Raw genomic sequence first — 19,545 nt, forward strand, 5'->3', positions numbered from 1 at the left:
CACAGCATCTTAATACAGCCATACTTCAGGGCCCAAAGAAAGTCAGATTTCAGATAGACCCTTTCAAACCATGCACACAACTTACAAATTCCCTTTGCTTTCCCTCCACATCTGCCTGCACCCCAGTATTTCTAAATATTCTGATTTGAAACTAATTTTTTATGGGTTCTTTTTTCCTATCAGGCCTCATACATTAGCATTTCTGTTTCGAGGAAACAAACCTAACAGCTCTATGAGTATTCTGCAGAGCACTTGTAAGATTAAGTGAAAGCCTTACTTGTCATTACTAAACCTCAAATTTTGGGCACATATCCTACCATGTCATTGTCTGAAATATCAGGATACGCAAACTTCCTCCTCAATGGAAAGTAAAACTTTTCAGGGCAGTTCTACAGCAGGTATTGGAGAAATTGAAAAAGTGGACTGTTGGTGTCACTGATCAATGGTACTACACCTGGGCTACAGTGCTATGCAGGACTGTGTTTGATAGTATTTGAGAACAAATTATTTTCTATGCAAGATCAGTTCTTCTTGCAGCTGTCCCAGGGGCTGTCTGAATAGAAAATACTGCCTACTGGAGTGACTAAAGACCTGATTTTCAAAGGTCTTAAGATAAATATCGATGCCTGCACAGAGGAGTGACTTGGCCTGTGCTTACAAACCCCTTTCTCTGTGACAGAGGAAATGAGTCTTTAGAAAATGCCTTGTTCCTTCTCATCACAGTTTTAAGTGTCAGCAGATGAACTCTGAGACTGATGTGGTTGCAAAATACATCTGTTGAACACTTTTAGATTCTTCCATTGAACTGGTGATCCTCAAGCGGTATTTACATTTAGCTAGAGAACCATGCATCTATGTTAAGTTGCCTCCATCATGGTCTGCCACACGCTTCAGCTATTTCATTTCCAGATTCCTTCTTTAGAAATTACCAGCAGCTGACGTGCTGAGACTAGGTTTGTAGAGAGTTTAACTATCTATAAAGGCTAAAAATAGCATTGATTTTCCCATGTGATATTAATAATTTAATCACAGAAAAGACAAATGTTCTACTTTGCGCTACTGGAATTTCACAATACAACAGAGAAGAGTTCTGAAAACGTCATTTCTGCTATTATATAAAATCATGGTTTTCATCCAGTTTTGTAAAAATGTGTGCAAATCCTCCTCAGCCACGTAACTTACCTGAACTTTTCTTTTTTTCAGTTTCAGTGATGTTTCACCTTTATTCTAATGAGTAGCAGTATATGGTCTCAAATCCTAGATGATACTGACAGTTTAACTTGGTAATGCCAGGGCAGAAAAAATGTAAGTGTAATAATAAGTGGGGCAAGCTTCAAAATATTTCCAGTCCTTATAATTTTGCTTTAGCTTATATTAGGGAAATACTCAACAAAACAGCAGCACTTGGTAGTAAATTCTTCCTGCAAGGTTTTAAGCTTTATTTGTATTGAGTACGGTAACAGTGCCACCAAGTGACAATTTAGAGCAATCATGCTTCTTAGTTAAATATTTCAAACAAAAACGTTGAGAATGAAGGCTAGAAAGATGACTTCTGCCCCAAGATTGTGTGCTAAAACAGAAATAAGAAAAGCTATAAAATCATGTAAATTATTCTTTGGAAGAATCCGTGAAGTCTATGGATTACTGTAAGTGCCTTGATTCTCTTTCTCCCCCATCTGTAATTTTTAGGTATGTTTCTGCATTTTCTCCCTCCTTTGATCTAGTAAAAGACAGAAATCTATGAAAAATCGGTTTTGGGAAACTTATGACACTGCCATGAAACTAGTTCCTCTTATTCATACTGAATGACTAACAAAAATTGTTAAAATGCTCAGTCTTTAGCTAGCCATGCCATAAAATAACTATTTGATTGCATTTTCTTTACCAACTTTAGTGTCTTAGAAGGGTGTTCACAGCTTTATTCCCCTGGTAAATATATAAGCTGTCTCCTTGTCAGCCAGTATTTATACAGAGCCTATGGGCACCCGTGTTTTTTGTTGTCCACGTTGCAATTTGGTGTAACATGTATGAATTTGTAGACATCCATCATGTTCCTCACAACCCTTATTGTGGAAAGTTAAGCAAATTATCCCCATAAAACTGCTCTCTTGTAACGTGTCTACTGTAGGAGAGGATCCTTGTGCTTGAAGATACTTGCTGTTTATCAAGTGTTATACATTCATAAAATTCATCTTAATGTGGACAGGTTTCCCTCTATATATATTTAGAAAGTCTCTGACAAATATTCTTTTCCCTCCTTTGGAGAAAGAATTTTATAATATCCTTTTGATATATTAGTGTTATGGAGCTGATGGAGCTGTTTTGTGAGACAAGATTTTGTTGACATTGTGCTCAGCTCATAAATAGGTGATTGGATACAGACTAACATCATGTACATTTTGATTTTGCTCCCCTGTGTGCTCCTGTGTTTCTGTAGTCACTAATTGCCATGTCTGTGATTCACTTGGCCTTTTCCAGAAGCGAGAAAAACAGGAGGGTGGTACTTAGCAAGTTCCTGCAGCAGCTTCAGGTTCAGCCATCCCAGGTTTTGAGTTGCTCTATAGTACATTACTCCCGAGATGCATTTGGGCCAAATGTTGTGCAATTCCTAAAACATTGGGACTTGCCCCCGTTCTCAAGATTAATGACTCTGGAATACAGTATAGCCAGGGAGCAAGGGTGAAGGTTGGCTCCAGTTGCTGCGCACTGCACTGAATGCAGCCATGTAGTGCTGCTGTGCCTTTGCTATTTTGCCATAAATCAGGGGAGAAGGAGTTTGACTTACAGCCAAGAACACAATTTGATTTAGTTTCAAGACTTGCGTACAAAAGGAATGAAAGCCACTTTGTGAGCTAAATTCAGAGCTGCTCTAATGGCAGATTAGCTCATGACCTGGGGAAAAAGGATGTGTTAAGTATAAAAATAAATCCAAACTTGCTGTGCATTTGAAATACGTTTGTTTTGCTGATCTAGTGCTGGTGCTGGAATAGATAGGAGGAGCAACCTCCAGAAAACTCTGTTGCAGATCCAGGTTTTTTTCTACAAATTGCTTTTTATAATCTTGACATTCTTTTTTATCATTAATTCAGCAGATACATTAAATCACAAGATAAATTGCAGCAGCTAATACAGAGTATAGTGAAAAAGATGGAACAAAAGCAATAAAAACCACAAAGAATGCTTCACTTGACATGTCCCTCAGGTATTTTGAGGAGTCAAAAAGATGTTTTGTAGGTTGTCACAAAGACAGCAGAATAAACATTGCATTTATTCCGTTTAATTAAGTATAGTTTGGTTCACTTATATTAATAAATGACAACTAAAAATAAATTACCAAGAGCATTTTCCAGCACTGGCTACAGAGCGCAAGATGTTGCTGTTGCTTTATAACAGGTATAAAGCTAGGTTGATTTCATTTACTGCAGAACTGCCCTTTGTCCAGCTCAATCTCATAAAACACAAACTGAGGCTGTGAAAGGCAGACTATCTAACAATACCAGTGGCTTTGTGTATTTCTGGAACAGTTTCTAGTAACCAGAGCCAGTACCTTGACTGATACTAAACATCTTGAAAGATGAAAACTCCCATCCTGTGCAGCCTTTCCTGCAGCATTAGCAGTTGCACAGTTGCTCAGAGATTCAGATCAGCTCAAAAATTCAGATTTTTGAAATTCAATTTAAAAATTTTTGAAAATTCAAATTTTTGAAAAGTTCAGATTTTCAAAAATTCTGAATCAGTCTGATTCAGATCAGGCCAAAAATTGCCTTTACCAAAAAATTATTTTGCAAATTCTGCGTCAGGTGGTTTTGTTCTATACTTCAAATTATGTAGTGAAGGATGTGATTCCAATTATTAGAATAAAATGTTTTACACAATGTCCAAAACGGAGGTGTGGTGTCTTGTCATGGTCTTTTGTGGTCAGACGTAACTTGAGGAACAGAGTTCACCCTGATTTGGGATCAGAGGCTTTATCACAATCCAGCAATAAAGCTAGGTCTGTAGATGGTGGTTTCCCCAAGAAATAGGAAAACCTTGGAATAATTCCCTGGGAAACCCTGGTTTGAGTGCAACAGCAAGAGGCTGACTCACATGCTCTCTATGCAAACGGTTGCTAAAATGTTCCTCATTCTTTGTGTTATCATAAGTTGATTTTTGGTGCAGGAATTTTAATATTCCTAATCGTTCTCTCTTATTGGACCCTTCCTTCAGACCCTTCCTTAACTCCCCTCCCACACTGGGATGTATAAATACTTCTGCCTGACCTCAGCCTTGGGCTTTTTGGCCCCTCGTTGCTGCCTTGTTCCAGTTCATTTTTCCAGTGAACGCCTTACTGATTGTTGTTTTCACGTTATTACAATTCCTTTTTGGACAACTGGGTTGAGGATAACTCTCTCTATTAAGTCACCATCAGGGCAGAGTCCAGAGGAAACCCAAAGGGGCCTGATTGTCTGGGCTCAGTCCCCTGGGCATTTCATATTTCTCTGGCTTGACCAAGATGACCATCACTGTCTGCCGCAGCTACCAGGGAAGTAAAAGAAGCGGGTACGAGTGTGTTTGCCCGAAAAGCAATTTATTAAGGCAGTTAACAAAAACCAGAAGCCGTACATAGTAGCCCCAGGGGATGAAGCCCTGGGGTGGGCAGCCAGCAGAAGACAAATATTATATATTATATAATCTTGGGAACAGAACAAAGAACCTATGAACAGCAACGTGACCGTATACGGAAAAGCAACTGACCAATTATTAGCATATAACCTTATATGTAACAGCCTAATCTGCATAACAGTTCCCATGATCTCTCTCTTCTCGCCATAACCTGAACGTAAGTTTCCCTGCCTGTACTGCCTGTACTCCCATTTCTCCATAAGTTTCCCTCCCTATAAGTTTTACTCCCTTAAGTTTCTCTGCCTATGCTTCCATTTCCCATGGCTTTAGGCTGATGCGTCCTGGGCAAACAGTTGAGGCCAGGCCACTGTCCATCCCAACTAGTTGAATTCCTACGGTCTCTAATTGCTTCATTAACACAGTGTAAACCTTTCTTTACTTCCTTCCCTTCACAATTTAGATGTAAAATACACCCATATTATTTAAGACTTGACATTCCATACCATCAAATGTTAACATTTTGCAAAAATCAGTAGTGAATTCTAATACACTTATACAACTTACTTTGTTTTGTTTACACGTTTATTTGCAAATTTTAATTCCATGTTTTACTTTGGTATAAAATTTAAGATTATTTTTTTAGATATCTGTGTTTAGTTGGAAGGACATTTTGAGTAGTTAAGTATCTCTGTATGGAGCCTTACTTGAAAAAAAGTAACATGGGATTCCAAGATCACTGTCAATGCTCTTACTGAATTCATCCCTTTCTCCCTGAGGTAAAGGTGGCAGTGCTAAATGGCTGTAGAGCAAACTGATATAATTTCAGAAACATAGGAAGTTTGTAAGAGACCAGAAATAAACACATTCCCACATCTCCTGATCAAGATGTTTCACCAAACCATTGAGAAAAAAAAATCATGGGTTGACAGCATTTTTCATGTGGTAGTATGTAATACTTTGTTATGAGAAAGAAATTTTTTCCCCATAATGTGTTTACGATGCACAGCATAGAATCTTTACAATCCAAAACACGCTTTACATTTCTCACATAAATACTTCCTTTGGAGGACTGTTTAATAGCCCATTTGGTCCTATGTCCTACCAGTTGCTTACTGACATTCAGACAGATTTAATTAACTATGTCTTTTACCTAGAAAAGTCTGGTAGCAAATAATAGGTTAATCCAGTACATCAGTTCTTTCATTACCCAAGATTTCATTTTCTTCCTGTAACCTCTTCTGTCCTTTACCATTATTCTTATCTTCCACTCACCTTTTTAATAAGTTATCCTTGAAAATTTTCCTTGAAAATTTCTGCTGTACTGAAGCCATAATAAAAGGCCAGTAGTTACCCAAATAATACTTTTTTCTTTCTTTAGAGACATTCTTAATTTTCTTACAATTATAGCATTTCAATAGTCCAGTCATAATATAGCAACCCATCAGATATTTATTAAAAAGCTGAACTACCAGCCCTCCAGTTTTGCTTGGGTGACTCAAGAGTATTGAAAACAACTTTGTAGAAAAATTTAACCCTAAGGAAAGCTAAGCAATTCCATAAAATATATAATTTGTGTGTAGATTTTTAATTCTCTCCACTTCCATTGTTCACAAAAAACTATTTCTTTGTGCGTATATATTCTTATGCATGGTGATGATGTCACTATTTGGTTCACATAACTACCTTAATATAGATTTTGCTAAGAGAATTGAAAGAAGCTTGTTCATGCCTGCATAAGAAAGTCTTTCATCCATAATACAACCAATTTCCCTCATGACTTGTCACATGCAAGAAGCTAAAAGTCATAGTGTAAAACTATCTTTTAGATGACCAATATTTGTGGAAATACATCAGACAGGCTTCATTTAAATATAGGTGTCATTTTGCACCTCCAAGAAGCAGCATATGTAGGATAACGCATATAATACTCCTTATTTGTCTACATTTTGTGAATTTCTACTTCCACAGGATGGAGTTTCAGCATGGGCTCTGCCTACCAGTTCCACAGCTGGCGAGTATTTGTGATTGTCTGTGCACTGCCTTGTGTCTCTTCTGTGGTTGCCCTCACCTTTATGCCGGAGAGCCCACGGTTCCTGCTGGAGGTATAACTTCCCAAATGGTTTCTAGATTCCAGTCAAAATTATTTCTGTTCTATATCATGACCTCTACCAAACAGGCATTTTAGATTGTTCAGGGACTGTAATGAGTAACTTAATTTGTATGCATGTTGCACTTCAAATGTTTTTTTCTAATGTTTAGGTTGGAAAACATGATGAAGCTTGGATGATACTCAAGCAAATTCATGACACAAACATGCGTGCTCGTGGCCAGCCTGAGAAAGTCTTCACTGTGAGTACTGCTTTTAAAGCTAACCACCTATCACATCAGCAAGCCTCCTGACTGGTGAGGTCTGGACAGCTTAAGCAATCAATATTAACACTCTAAATGCCTAAGCCAATTTTTTGCACTCTAAATACCTAAGTAAAAAGCATTGTGAATTCCTACTGAAATTGTTATATATACAATGCCTGGTAAGAAATCTACCTTTGGTCAGGATAGTCATGGGTGTATGAAGCCACAGCATGATAATTTTATCTGGTGTACCAAGATAGTTAACAGATTCCATCTGGTTTTTATTTATTAAGTTTTGACTCTGAGAAATAACCATAGGCACATAGAGGTCCAAATTAGTTAGCTGTTGTGTCTTTAGGATTTGGAATATTTTTCCATTCTTATCAGGTAAAATAATGGTTTTTAAAACTATATTTTCATTTCTATGCTATAGTAATTTCAAACATTTAATATTCTCAAAATGTCTTGGAAGCTCAAATTCAATTTGTTGAGGCCTAACTATAAAACTATTAAAAGTATTTATAAAATTGTTATAAAACTATTTAAAGTATTGATGGGGGGCTTCTATTGAAGGAGAAACTGACAATTCAAAACTGGAATTTTTTTATGGCATCTTTATTATTTATGAAAACTATACAGAACAATCTTGTCTTCCTGGATGCAGTAGGATCAAACAGCACTTTCTTGCTTTGAAATCCAGTTGGCCCCTGCAGCTTGTGCAGTGCTATGTCAGTATGTGCACTCTGCTCCCTCAGAGCCATGTGTGGTATCCTTTTTCTCTTCCAGAATCTTTCTTCTTATTATAATGCACCTATAACTCAATTAAGAAATCCTCTTAAAGGTTCTGCATTTGCAGGAAGTCTTGAGGGATGACCATATGACCACACAACTTACATTCCATTGAGATTTGCAGTTTGCTGCCTTGGATATAGTTTCCATTGCTTCCATTTAAACTTTTCCACAAAGCTCAAGAGTTCCTATATTTGACTTGAAAGAAAGCTGGTTAGCACATTTACCATGTTAAACCCACATTTATTGGTACACTGGTGACCTAGTCCTAATCCCACCTAATCGAATGTTTTATTTTCTGATTTAATTTATGAGTAAAGGGATTTGCCTAACACCACATATAGCTATGGTGTAATTTCACAATTGGCTCTTGCTGATCTGAGCTCCTTTCAGACAGAATATGCCTGCTCTTGGTGACTCCAGTTTTTTTTTCTGCTACTATTGATATTCATCGACTGATTTCACAGTCAGCCATGGCACTGACCCTGACCCCCTTTAGTATTGGTTTAGGCACAAGGAAGAAGACAGAAATGTGCTAGGAGAAAATGTGGGAGGAAGGATAAGCCTCTCACGTCACTTTTACGTAATTGTAATCACGTCCTAAAGCAGCTGTGGAGGAGAAAACAAAGTACATGCTTGTTGTTTCCAGCTCTTGTGATCTAACAAGCCTTTGTCTCTGCAGTTGTAAAAATGTGACACTCAGCCACTTTATCTACAGTTGCTTTTGTAAATTGATCAGCCATTAATTTTGCCAGTTTCTGCCTTGAGCTTTAGGAAAACTCTACTCCATATATCAAGTTGAGATTAGAAATACTGTGCTGTGTGTCAAGGTTAGACATATATAGAACTGCCTATTTTTAGCTTGCAGTAATATGATTAGAAAATGCATCATTCTGTTCTTATTGTACAACATCAGCACTTCGTCTCATAAAACCCAGAAAGCAAAGAACTCATGCATAATTTGTTTGACATATCCTTTTAATTTCTTTTTTTTCCTAAATTAGTCTTGATATTGGGACATTTTGTCTCAGTAATTTATTCACACACTTCTCCTAAACTTTCCATACTCCTCCTTTGCTTATCCAATGCCGTTCTATGACTCAGGCTTTACTTTTTTCCTCCATTTCATGTTGTTAGTTTCATCAGACATGCTTTGATAGTATTTTTTCTGACTCTACAGATAATGTAACTTTTCCTCCATTATGCCTATAGTTTTAGTGTGATTTTCTTTTATGCATTTTCCCATATTATATTGATTTAATCTTTTTCTAGAAGCTTTTTTTTCACAAGTTATGTTTATTCTTGTTGCTCATATTACTGAGGGGATTAACTTCAAGCCTTTAGAAAGAGGTGGCATCAACCGACAAGCAGTTGGTTTTAGAGTTAATCCAGAAATGCAGTCTTCTGGTTCCTAAATTAATTGAGAGGGTGGCTCTTCAGACTTTGAAGAATTTGTCCTGATACAGTGACACTAACAGACACTAAGAAATTGATAGTATCTTCAGTCATGGATCTATCAAAGTTAGATGTTTATGTACATGCTTTATTAACTTCCTGGGTTTTTAAAATACCTATTCATTAGATCTCTCGGTTTAAATATTTCAGTTTAAAAAAAAAAAAAAAAAAGGCTTTTCATCGTTAAAATCAAAATTTTTTCTACTCCTCAATTACAGCGTATTAATTCTTTTTCCCGTAAATACTTTTCTTTACACCAAGGCTTGATTTTTTAAAATTTAAACATTGCATATTTCTATACCATTGCTTTTAAGCAGAAACATCATTTTCTTTAAAATAGATTTTCTTTTCTGAGTTTGTGGGTTTTTTTTCATTCTTCATACACTGACATGCCGAATTTGCATGTTCCAGATGGACTATTATCCTAACTCAATAGGACTTTTCATATGTTAAAGAACCACCGAGGCCAGGGAACTTTTGTCCCTGGTGACATACAGTGGTCCTAGGATATATATGTTTCCCTCAGTCTCCCTTTCCCCATTTTATTAATTTTCTTTCTGTTCTCTGCTCATCTTCTTTTAAAATACACTGTAGATGAATACAGTGCCTTTTGTGATATCACAAAAGCTGGGACCAGAGCAGAAACTAAACAAAAAGCATACAGTAGTAATTAGTCTGCCAGGTCCTGTGTCTGGAAAGACCATGTAACATGTCCTGGTTCTGCTACACAAGAGAATAAAAGTAAAAATTAGCATTGTAGGACACATTACATTCTTTGTTGCTGGTAGTTCTGTATTTTACCTGAAGTCTCTTTATCTCATTTCACTTTAAATAAGTAGATGATTGTTCATAACAGCAAGAACATGCATGGTTCCAGATCATTTCACCTCACTTTTCTCTCTCCATTGAATTCTCTGTTGAACACTAGAAAAAATAACAAAATAATAAAAGGTTGTCCAACTACTAATTTATGACATAATACTACTGTTTTCATTATTGTATCTTTAATCAAAAATACTTCCAACAGTGTTGTGATAGCAAGTCAGAAACAATTTGAAGGCAAATTCTGGGCATGCTTATCTGGTGCTTTAAATTAATGTTTTATTCTTTGTGGCATTGGAGGTATATACAACAACTCTATAGAAGAATATGACAGCCACAGCTTTTTGTAGCCAGAGGAAAAGTACTTCCTTCATGCCGTGAATACAGAGTTTTCTGAAACAGTTGCATCCATAGAGACTTCAGTATTGCAATGAGTTACTATTCCTTTATGCATCGAAAACATGTCTAGTGTAGACACAGGTTGAGCATTTGCTTATTTTTAGTAGATGGGGTGTAATAAACCCCACAAATACTCCTCCACAGGCAGTTCATGATTCCAGAAACTACAAATATTTTTTTGTTCTGTTTTTGTTTCCAGGTTACCAGGATCAAAACACCCAAGCAGATAGATGAGCTCATAGAAATAGAGAGTGACACCGGAACTTGGTACAGGAGGTGCTTTGTGAGAATTCGCACAGAGCTGTATGGTGTAAGTAACATCATCTCTGTCCATTCTGCAATCACCTTCTTCCTTTTTAATTAACTTTCAGAAGATGGATTTGCTTTTTGAGATGGATTTGCTGAGCTCCTGCTGTTGAGTGCTGCAATGCTACATTTTTCCATGCAATGAGGGGATCAGGAACCAGTGTAAGGTTTTTGTTTCCTGACCCAGAAAAAAATGCAGGTGAATGCACAGAGCTTTATCCCAGCTTTAGAGGAAGAAAATGCTGCATTGATCCTCACAGAACTGATGGCTAATAATTACATAGTGATATTCATAAACAGCGCAAAATAATGATGTATTGAGAATGTGGATCAATATATATGTAAGGAAGGAGGTGACACATCAGGAGATGAAAAATTATCAGGAGGAACATGAGGCAGCTGCATCAGTTAAAAAATGATAAATTCATTAATAAATTGTGTAAATTAATGCCCTTATAAGACATTGTATCTGCATATATTTTTTACTTATGTCAAATATTTAACCAGAAAAATAGTTTAGAGCTATTTCAGATTTTAACACAAGCTTGCTGGGACCGTGCTGTCCTTTTGTTACTTTTTCTGTAAAACCAAAATTACAAAGTATCTTTGAGTCTTGCAACAAAAATTTGAAAAGGCCTCAATAATTAATTTTTTAAAAGTTCAAAACTGTCTTTTCGCAACTATTAAAAATCTATCATTTCAAACTCTCTAAAATGATGACTAAGTGTTGCAAACCAAGGTTTGCCACAAAATTACTTTGTAAGGAAAAGTCACATTTTCCCCAGGGAAAAGAAAAAAATCCAGACTAAAAAACTAAAAAAACTGTCTACCTATGCAATTACTAATCAAAAATAGAGCACTTGAAGACTGAAATATTATGATTTGGCGTCTTACTAAAACAGCTTTTGAGAAATTGCAGATTGGTTGGCTGATGTCCTTGTTATCTCACTAGAACTAGACCCTGGGTCAGAGCAGTTTCGTCATTGCATGATGGGCGTTAGGTCCTCTGAGAACAGACTGCCCCTTCTCAGAAAATCCCTGGTTTCTCTGAGAAAGTAAAATTAAGCTGTCTAGACATTAAGAAAGTTTGAGGTGATCAGAATACAGTTGAATTGTTGTACACAGTCCACACTGGTTACAAAAAAATTGATATGAGACTATAAATGTGTTCTTGCAGCTAAGAAAGCCACATCCTGGGCTGCATCAAAAGAAGGGTGGCCAGAGAGCTGATTTGCTCTCTTATGCCCTGAAGAAGCAAGCAAATAAGAATCAAATATCTTCTAGCCTTTAAGAAAGTTGTTCAAAATAACCAAAGATATGTAAATAAATGTGTTTCATAATGATTTACAGATTTGGTTGACATTTATGAGATGCTTCAACTACCCAGTGAAGGATAATACGATCAAACTTACAGCTGTGTGGTTCACCCTGTCTTTTGGGTAAGAGTGGTTGAGATTAAACCGTTTTTTATAGTCTTGACAGACAGAAAAATAATCTGCATGCAAATTTCTGACACTGTGATCATCTGTTTTACTCAGGATCTTTCCACAAAATGTTTTATCGTCAGTTATTCTGTTCTTGGTTGCAAAACTGACTCATCAGGATTGCCTTCTTTGAAAAACTGACATCTTCTGGTGTCAGCATCTTTCAATAATTTTATATTATGGAGGATTTTATTCTGATGAAGGAACAGCTCCATCACATATGCAGCCTAGGGAGCTGCTCATTCACACCTAGCCTGGATTTCTGAATGAGTGAGGTTGGTGCCTGAAGTTTTCCTGTTTTTTTTCACAGCTACTATGGCTTATCTGTCTGGTTTCCTGATGTCATTAAACATCTGCAGTCGGACGAGTACGCATCCCGAGTGAAACATTTCCGCAATGAGGAGGTCTCACATTTCGTCTTCAACTTCACTCTGGAAAACCAGATCCACAGCAATGGAGAATACATCAATGACAGGTTTAGAGGTTTCCTAATATCTTGGCTTAACTGGAAATAAACAGATGCAAGTTTTAAAGCTCACCCTAATAACCCAGTTCTTTTTCTGTGAGGTAGTGATAGATGGTTTTGTTACCTTTTGGCAAATATTTATTTCTGTTCTTAATTTCTTATGACTCACGAGCATGGGGAGAAGTGTACATGCCCTGGTGATTTCAGTGTGAGGATCCACCATGCAAATCCAGCTTCCTTGTCGTCCTGCAAAACAGACCAAAAAAGCCTACGTCAGTTTTACTTCCGTTCACAGTGGGATTCAAAGGTTTTCAGATCCAACACATGCAGTGTGTTATAGGGGGCTGGGGAAAGATGTACTTTCATCTCTGTCGCTGGTTCTTTTTTTATTGATGAGAGACACTTCTGTGCAAAGACTGAACATTGGGAGGTTAGGATCTTATCACAGAAAAACGAAAGCCAAACATTACTGTAAACCAATAAACAGCATGAACAGCTCTGAGATGGGGAACAACACTCCAGCAATGCCTTTTGTGATTTTTTTTAGGCAAAGGCAAATATATTAGGGCTATATCTGAATTTCACAAATAACTAGATAGCTTTGGGGAAAATTAAACACAGCTGGTTTAGGTATCTGGTTCCTATTAAGAAATGTACAGAACAACCATGTGAATGGTCAGCTGGAAGTCATGATAATAAGTAATTATTATTTCCGTAGGGAAGTCTATATGTAAGTGAATGAAATTGATTATTTTGTGATGATTTAGTAGTAGTAGTAGTAGTAGTAGTAGTAGTAGTAGTAGTAGTAGTAGTAGTGCTTGAGTTTTGACGTAGTTCAAGGTTTATGCATTGAATAAAAAAATTGGCAGTTATTTAATTTTTAACCTAGCCATAGCTTCCAAATCCCACTCCTTTTCAGAATGTAGATGTTCTCCTAAAATCAAAGAACTGTCAGTAACTGAAGTTGTATCAATTCAAACAGAATATTTTTGTGAAACACTAAATCTAACACTAATTTATACTAAATGAGTAATTTTCTCTTTCAAATGTACAAATTTAGTATGCCTCTGATAGCTATTTGGGATTCACAAAACATTTTCCAAGATTTGATATCCTTCCTTCATAAATGTTTCAATACCCTATTCACTCTCAATCTCAGTGTTTCCTTCATGTTCTTTCTTAATGAGAAGATCCATCAATACTTGATTTTTTTAATACATTGCTTTCCTATTGGATTTTAATTCAACTCATTGAGACACCAATTTTAATGTAGTCACCTACTTCCTGACCAAAGGTAAAAAGTGCATCAGAAGAATGTAGAACATGTAGTCTGTCATTTCTGTTTCAACTGACTAATCTAATCACTATATTTTCTTTGTTCTCCTCTGGAACTACTCTACATTTTAGAATGGAAAGTGCTGTATGAAAAATGATAATGAATAACTCCGGCCTGATTTTAATCAGTCTGTCACAAATGAGAAATCATACAGCAACTAAAACTAATGGACTGAAAACACTATTCTTCTGACCAAAACAAAGAAAGAATTCATTAGTTAGTAAGTCACATACTGTGATAAATACTACTAGCTTTTTCTCTCCTTTCTCATAAAGATGTGGTTCCAAAAAAATTATTTGTGAGAGACTTTAATTCCTGCTCCTTTGTAGATAGCATAGGTTTTGTGTTCCTATTCCTATTACTACTTTTCTTAAAAGAAAAGTATTTAGCTAGTGACACCTGGTTTGATTTGAATCTAGCCAGGTCTCTGTTTGGAAGAAAAAACTGTCCCTTTTTTCCACATCTTCTTGTGAAATCAAAGACATCACAAAAATAATGATTCTTTTCCACATCTTTGTTGTGGTTGCTGTTGTTAGCATAACCATGTTATTTGGTAGAATTTTACTAAAAAATTCTTACTTAAAAATGCATTGTTTTAATCTAGTTACATTGGGGTAGAAAGTTACTCTATATAATATAATTTTTCACTGACTTTTTCTGTTAATATTTTGATAAAACCTAGCTTTTAAATGAGAATCAGTAGAAAGGAGGACGTTCAGGAGTAAAAAAAGCTGCCAGCAAATTTTTATGCCAGTTTTTTTTACATAGTAATTATAATTACAATTGTATCCATAGGCACAGGATTAATGAGGACATACTCAGAGTTAGATGTCTAGCTGTGTAACCAGCAATGTAACTTTTTATTCATGCTATAACCGTTTTGGGAAAACAATTTTTAACACCAGTATGTTTTGCATTTGAGCCTAACCCAGTAACCAGTGTGTTCCTCTGACAAATCAAGATTCTTTTAAAAATTCCTTTTTTCCAGCTTGTTGGTATTAGCAAGTGCTTGTTTATTCCCAGGGGCTGAATTTCTGAAGCATGATTTCCCCATTTCCAGGTGTAATGTCAAATTACTAGCAATTGTGATTTTACAAGGCTGTCTCATGGATGTCATGACATTGGTTTTTATTGATGATTAAGGACAAGTAACAACAGAAATATTATCAAATAAATTATATTACCAGTTTGGGCCAGTAACTATCTGGAGCTATTTGTCTCATTTATTCTTCTTCTGAACAATGATATTCTAGAATAAGTTAATCATTAATCACATCTGCAAAACACATCAAAGGAATCATTGTTACTGGGGTTGAGACTTTTTAGATCTAAATAGCTGCATCTGTTGCCATTTCAAAACTATGAAGGTGGATTGACAGCAATTCTTTGTATTGGGCAGGTTTATTATGATGAAGTTTAAATCAGTAACCTTTGAAGATTCACTCTTTAAGAACTGTGTTTTTGAAGATATTACTTCACTGAACACATACTTCAGGAACTGTACTTTCGTGAATACCACCTTCTACAACACAGGTATGAGAGTCTCAAATGCCCATTGGTCACGTGCATGTTCTCCCCTTACATTTATAATTTCTGGATTTCTAATACGACATACAAGAACTCTTCCTGTAAGGAATAATAATATATGAAAAGCAGCCAGCTTGTCACAACAGAGAAGTGAAAGGATCTCATCGCACAAAAGATACTGCAGGCCTAATATTGACTCAGATAATAAATGATTTATTTTATTCACATAATAAATGATTTATTCTTTATCTTTGATTTCAAGCATCTCTAAAGAGATTCAGTCTGGAGAGAAGAAGATGCATTTACTGTTTTATTGGTAGCTTTAACTACTTTTACTTAGTCCAAAAGGGACTGGTGAAATACTTTGTTCACTGTGCTTGCTGTGGCAGGGGAAACTGAGTTTAGGATTCAAATTACCTAGTTTGTAATCATTCCCAGTCTCCTAAGTATGGGGACAAAAATATGAATCCATATTTCCATATGTTAAAACAGAAGGCTCTCTTTTTCTCCAGTTTAATAAAACATAAATGAAAGAACAACATGCCCAACTAAGATTGTTGGAAAGATGGGACACTTCTTACCAATTTCCTGTAACTACAGCAGTCAGTAATAGACCTAGGTTTCAGAGAAAGCAATCACCTTTATGTGGAAGGTAGGTATTCTTGGTTCAGGTATCAGGCTGACAAGAGGAATGGAAAAACCCCAGAAATACAGGGACGGTTCTCTGGAATGGTATTGGCAGAAGAATTAACTACTTAGAGTAACTCATCCATGGGCAAGATGAAGACCATGAAGCCTTCTTAGAAAGGAAAATCAATTTTTAAACTGAATTCCACAGGAATATTTCACTTAAGGGAAGTCAAACCAAACTAAGCCCAATTGGTGGTGTCATCAGGAAACAGAAGGTCTGATACTAGATGTTAGTAATAAAAACAGAAGGCCTGTTTCTAAGACTGAATCAAAGAAACTGGTGGACACCTAGTGCATTTTATGCAAGAGCAGCTGGTGCTGAAAGGCTTTAACCAAATACAGTCTAAGCAGGGTAAAATATGGCAATATAACTTCCAAATTCCGGGCTTTAGTAGGGAAAGAGCTTTGCAAATTTTTCTAGTAAGAGAAAAAACTATCAAAATTAGCAGCAGTAATTAGTCTCTGTTTTGCAAAGCTGTGAAAACTCCAAGTTGTCATTAAAGTTTCTTGAACTTAAAATGTTTTTAATCAAAAGTTGCACATGGAGTTGGCTGTTTGCTGAAATGATTCTTTTTCTTCTTTCCACAGATCTCGAGCAGTATAAATTTGTTGACAGTGAATTGATAAATTGCACATTTTTTCACGTAAGGACAGGATGCCAGATTTCTTTTGATGATGACTACAGTGCCTACTGGATCTACTTTGTTAATTTCCTGGGAACTTTGGCAGTGTTACCAGGAAATATTGTGTCTGCTCTCCTGATGGATAGAATAGGACGGTTAACAATGCTAGGTAGGGGCTTCAGTTTGGTACAGGGAATGTCAAAATTAACTCCTCTTCTTTCCAAGGAATTTGCCTCAGAGAAATAAAAAATATTCTTTCTACAGATATGTCATTTACTTGACATCATAAGTACAGTTTTTAAAAGCCCCAAGTTTAGAAACTCTAGGGAAAAAAAGGGATCTCTAGCCACCCCTGCTTGCTCTTCCACACAGATATTACAAAACACAGCCTAGGCATTTAGAATGAGATTTTGGGGACTGATGACCATTGGTTTATCTCTGCTCCAGCTGAAAGGAAAGCAAGGTGTGCACAGGTGACCCTCAGCTAGTGGAGCAGCTCCTGGAAAGTACCAGCTGTTCTTTGTTACCTATTTTGCATAGGAACACTGTTGTAAGGTATTGCCTGTGGATTGCCTACAATGAGAAATCTGTTTTCAATTTACTTAAATAACTATGTGGTAATTCATTGTCTTAATTTTCTAGGACAATATCTCTATATAAATAAAATAAATGCAGTGTTTTTATTATATGAACAGGTTTCATGTAACTGCAAAAGATGATGAACAAAAACTAATGGGAGTAGTTTTCCTCAGGCGTCTTTCTTTGGGAATTCAAAGAGGCTTCCAGCTTAATACTTTGTGACATATTCTGTTGTGTGAGAAGTGATATTTTTTTCTGTGACTTCTTTCCTTCAACATTTGCCTTTCTGTCTGGCCCTACCAGTAGAGGTCTTTTGGGTTTTTAATGCAGATATTTGGGTCACTTATTTAGCTACACTGTGTGCGTAGAAATATTAGACAAAACTAAGGTTATTCTTTAAATACAACTCCACTAACATGTTTGTTTCACCTGTCTTGTACCTAGGTGGTTCCATGGTCCTTTCTGGCATCAGCTGTTTTTTTCTGTGGTTTGGGACCAGTGAATCCATGATGATAGGGATGCTGTGCCTCTACAACGGCCTCACCATCTCAGCATGGAACTCCCTAGATGTCATCACTGTGGAGCTGTATCCTACAGACAGGAGGTACATGCAGATACCCTAACCTCACTGATACTACGCACCAGCAGAAATGGCAAATAGAAATGATTTCATATGAGCCTTAGAGAGATAGTGATGTTTTGAGAGGACGGAATGAATAATTTGTCTTGAATGAAAAGCAAAGGGAAACGATGAGGGGTTTTGAGCAATTTAGTGTGTATTTTGCATCAAATATCACCTAATCAGGAAAATACCATAGATGTGGTTTTATTTGAAAACAGAAGGCCTAACAGCTACTCTGATTTAAAACACTGATAATGAGTAATATTTCTGAAAACAGTAATGGAGTATCTTAGATTTTCCCGTAGTTTAACTGTATATTAAGGCAGTAGTTGGTCCAAACCAACAATGCAAATGCGTGTGTCTGTTGACAGTGAAATGGTGAGAATAATGATAAAAATCACTGTCTGAACCACCCTGAGCTGCTAATCTGTCTGCCATGAATTTGTGTGTGGGGCCACTAGGAGTGGACATTAGGTGGGTAAAAATAATCTTGGGCAGTGCTCTTGACTCTTCAGGGCTCTTGCAGGAAACCTCAGGACAATCTTCAAATCCTGAATTGCTGCTGGATGACATGGGTTGGGTTTTTTTCAGATGCAGGACACTTTTTAATCCTGACCTTATGTCACTTAATGGACTGAAAGAGGAACTGTTGAGTCATATTCTGTTGTATGGGGAGTGCAAAAGTGTAAAAACTGCACTATCTTGAATAGCCTTGGATACTTCTCCCCTCTCAAATCCCTGAAAAAAATTATGTAAAATTGTCCAAATTACTAACAAAGGGCATCGTGTCCTTTCTCCTGTTGCAGTGCTAATTATTATGTCATTGACTGGATGTTTGAAATGCAGCCAAAAATATTTCCAGTTTTTAAATATATGATGCCTTACTGGCAAGTGTAATTTTTTGGAAAGGAGTTCCACTGTCTTTAGTGTTGTCCATGAAGAGATATAGGAAAGTGTAGACTGACTTGTCTGTTTTCCTTTCACTGTCATTTTAAAATTATGTGCTTCTTCAGAAAAGAAATTGATGTAATTGTACCAGGTTTATATGATACCAGGCTATTTATTAATTCCAAGCACTAAGGTTTTATATTAAGTGCTAGTATTTTTATTACACCTCAGGAAATTGCTCTTCTGGCAAGAATTCTTCCACCATCCAAAAGCTGTGATATAATTCCAACAAATATCCTGTAGAAATTACTATCTTTTGGGTATTCCTGAATGTAGCAGCCACATATGTTTTCCTAAAATGAAGTAAAGAGAAATAATTGGAAAAGTCACTGGTGTTAATGGAAAAAAAATTCATTACTAGGAATGATAAAAAGAATGTAACTGATAGTTACATATATATCTGATACTGATATATATCTATACAGATGTTAAGGCATCTGTAGTTGCAGGTAATAATTGTTTTTATTAATTTCTGCTAGCTTTGGGATTATAGCAATTTCTTACTCATCTTTTCTCTATTTAAAAACATTTTGTGTACAGGA

The 19,545-nt window shown here is 36.3% G+C and overlaps 1 protein-coding gene across 1 annotated transcript in view; it reads left to right on the forward strand.

Annotated features, from left to right (window-relative positions):
- Positions 1–19,545, forward strand: part of SV2C (synaptic vesicle glycoprotein 2C) — an 80,037-nt gene that overhangs the window by 52,166 nt on the left and 8,326 nt on the right. The window contains exons 4-11 of the mRNA XM_066182274.1: positions 6,574–6,707; positions 6,865–6,954; positions 10,622–10,732; positions 12,079–12,167; positions 12,523–12,687; positions 15,414–15,547; positions 16,820–17,023; positions 17,878–18,037. Coding sequence (XP_066038371.1) covers positions 6,574–6,707; positions 6,865–6,954; positions 10,622–10,732; positions 12,079–12,167; positions 12,523–12,687; positions 15,414–15,547; positions 16,820–17,023; positions 17,878–18,037 — 1,087 coding nt within the window. The remainder of the gene's footprint in view (positions 1–6,573; positions 6,708–6,864; positions 6,955–10,621; positions 10,733–12,078; positions 12,168–12,522; positions 12,688–15,413; positions 15,548–16,819; positions 17,024–17,877; positions 18,038–19,545) is intronic.

This window comes from Chamaea fasciata, unplaced genomic scaffold (assembly GCF_029207755.1).
Source record: "Chamaea fasciata isolate MVZ Bird 193981 ecotype frontalis unplaced genomic scaffold, bChaFas1.0.hap1 SCAF_4, whole genome shotgun sequence".
NCBI classification, from domain to species: domain Eukaryota; kingdom Metazoa; phylum Chordata; class Aves; order Passeriformes; family Sylviidae; genus Chamaea; species Chamaea fasciata.